Here is a 1,321-nt window from a genome sequence, read left to right as displayed (position 1 = left end):
AACTGAACAGAAAATTAATAGCCTAAAAATCTGCAACTAATCTACAGTATCTGCAACCAATTTGCAGCAGATAATCTTTTATTTGCCACTACTAACAGTAACATAATCTAGGAACTAAATCAGGAACTAAAGGCTCCACTAACTTAATTCTAAATCAAATCTTAACATGCCCTCTTGATTCAAAATCACAGATGACCAATTACTGTCCAAAATAAAAATGTTTCAGCTGAGATAGAGATTTAGTAAATAAGTCTGCAACTTGATCATTTGTACTACAAAATTCCAACTCTATTTCTCCATTTGCTACCAACCTTTGAATGAAATGGTGCTGAGTTTCAATGTGCTTTGTTCTGTGTGGAAAGCTGGATTCTTTGCCATTGCTATTGTGCCTTTGTTGTCACAATAGATTTTAGTTGCTGCCACTTGCTTTTGCCCCAAATCAACCAAAACTTGCCTAAGCCACACTGCTTGACATGCTGTAGAAGTTGCAGCAATATACTCTGCTTCTGAAGACGACAAAGCAATAGTATCCTGCTTCTTTGAGCTCCATGAAATGACACCTGAACCAAGTCTAAAATTGTAACCTGAGGTACTTCTTCTATCATCCAAACAACCAGCCCAATCACTATCAGTATAGCCAAATAATCTGAAATTTGATATTGTGGTGTACCAGATTCGAAATTCAACAGTTCTATCAACATATCGCTAGACCCTTTTTGCAGCTCCAAGATGGTGATTTGTTGGACTATGTATAAACCTGGACAAGACATTAATAGAAAATGTGATGTCAGGCCGTGTATGAGACAAATAATTCAATCCACCAATCATTCTCCGAAAATAAGTTGCATCATCCTTCTCTGTCCCATCTTCGGCTTGCAATGTTTTCATTTAAATTCATCAGAGTTGAAGCCACATTGTAATTCACCATGCTAAATTTTTTTAGCCAATCACTTGCATATTTTTATTGTCCAACAAAAACTCCATCTGCACATTATTTCACCTCAAGTCCAAGAAAATATTACAATAATTCCAAATCTGTCATCTCAAATTTTCTCATCATAGAAGATTTAAAATCAGTAATAAGACATTCATTGGACCCAAAATAAATTATGTCATCAACGTAAACACAAACAATAAGAAATCCAGCTTTGAGTTCTCTTTTCAAATATAAAGTGGGCTCATTTTCACTTCTAACAAAACCATTCTCACAAAGTAGCTGTCAATTTTACTGTATCAGGCTCACGTTGCTTGCTTAAGTTCATAGAGAGCTTTTCCCAATCTGAAAACTTTATCCTCATGACCATTTTCAACAAAGCCTTCA

The 1,321-nt window shown here is 35.4% G+C and overlaps 1 protein-coding gene across 1 annotated transcript; it reads right to left on the bottom strand.

Annotated features, from left to right (window-relative positions):
• Positions 1-303: 303 nt before the first annotated feature.
• On the bottom strand, positions 304-888 carry LOC149493212 (secreted RxLR effector protein 161-like). The gene is made up of 2 exons (XM_089715440.1): positions 758-888; positions 304-646 (listed from the first exon to the last, which is right to left on the bottom strand). The coding sequence occupies exons 1-2, from the start codon at positions 886-888 to the stop codon at positions 304-306; spliced, it is 474 nt and encodes a 157-aa protein (XP_089571566.1).
• Between the last annotated feature and the right edge of the window lie 433 nt (positions 889-1,321).

This window comes from Jatropha curcas, chromosome 10 (assembly GCF_041381405.1).
Source record: "Jatropha curcas cultivar XTBG-Jc1 chromosome 10, XTBG_Jcur_1.0, whole genome shotgun sequence".
Taxonomy (NCBI): domain Eukaryota; kingdom Viridiplantae; phylum Streptophyta; class Magnoliopsida; order Malpighiales; family Euphorbiaceae; genus Jatropha; species Jatropha curcas.
Note: the sequence above shows the minus strand (reverse complement) of the source record. Positions and strands in the feature narration are given on the sequence as shown.

Excerpts from the sequence above, each read along its gene's own strand:
- LOC149493212 (XM_089715440.1), bottom strand. The coding sequence starts at position 888 with ATGAAAACATTGCAAGCCGAAGATGGGACAGAGAAGGATGATGCAACT. Across the intron at positions 647-757 it reads TCTATTAATGTCTTGTCCAG|ATTATTTGGCTATACTGATA; the intron begins GTTTATACATAG and ends ATCAAATTTCAG.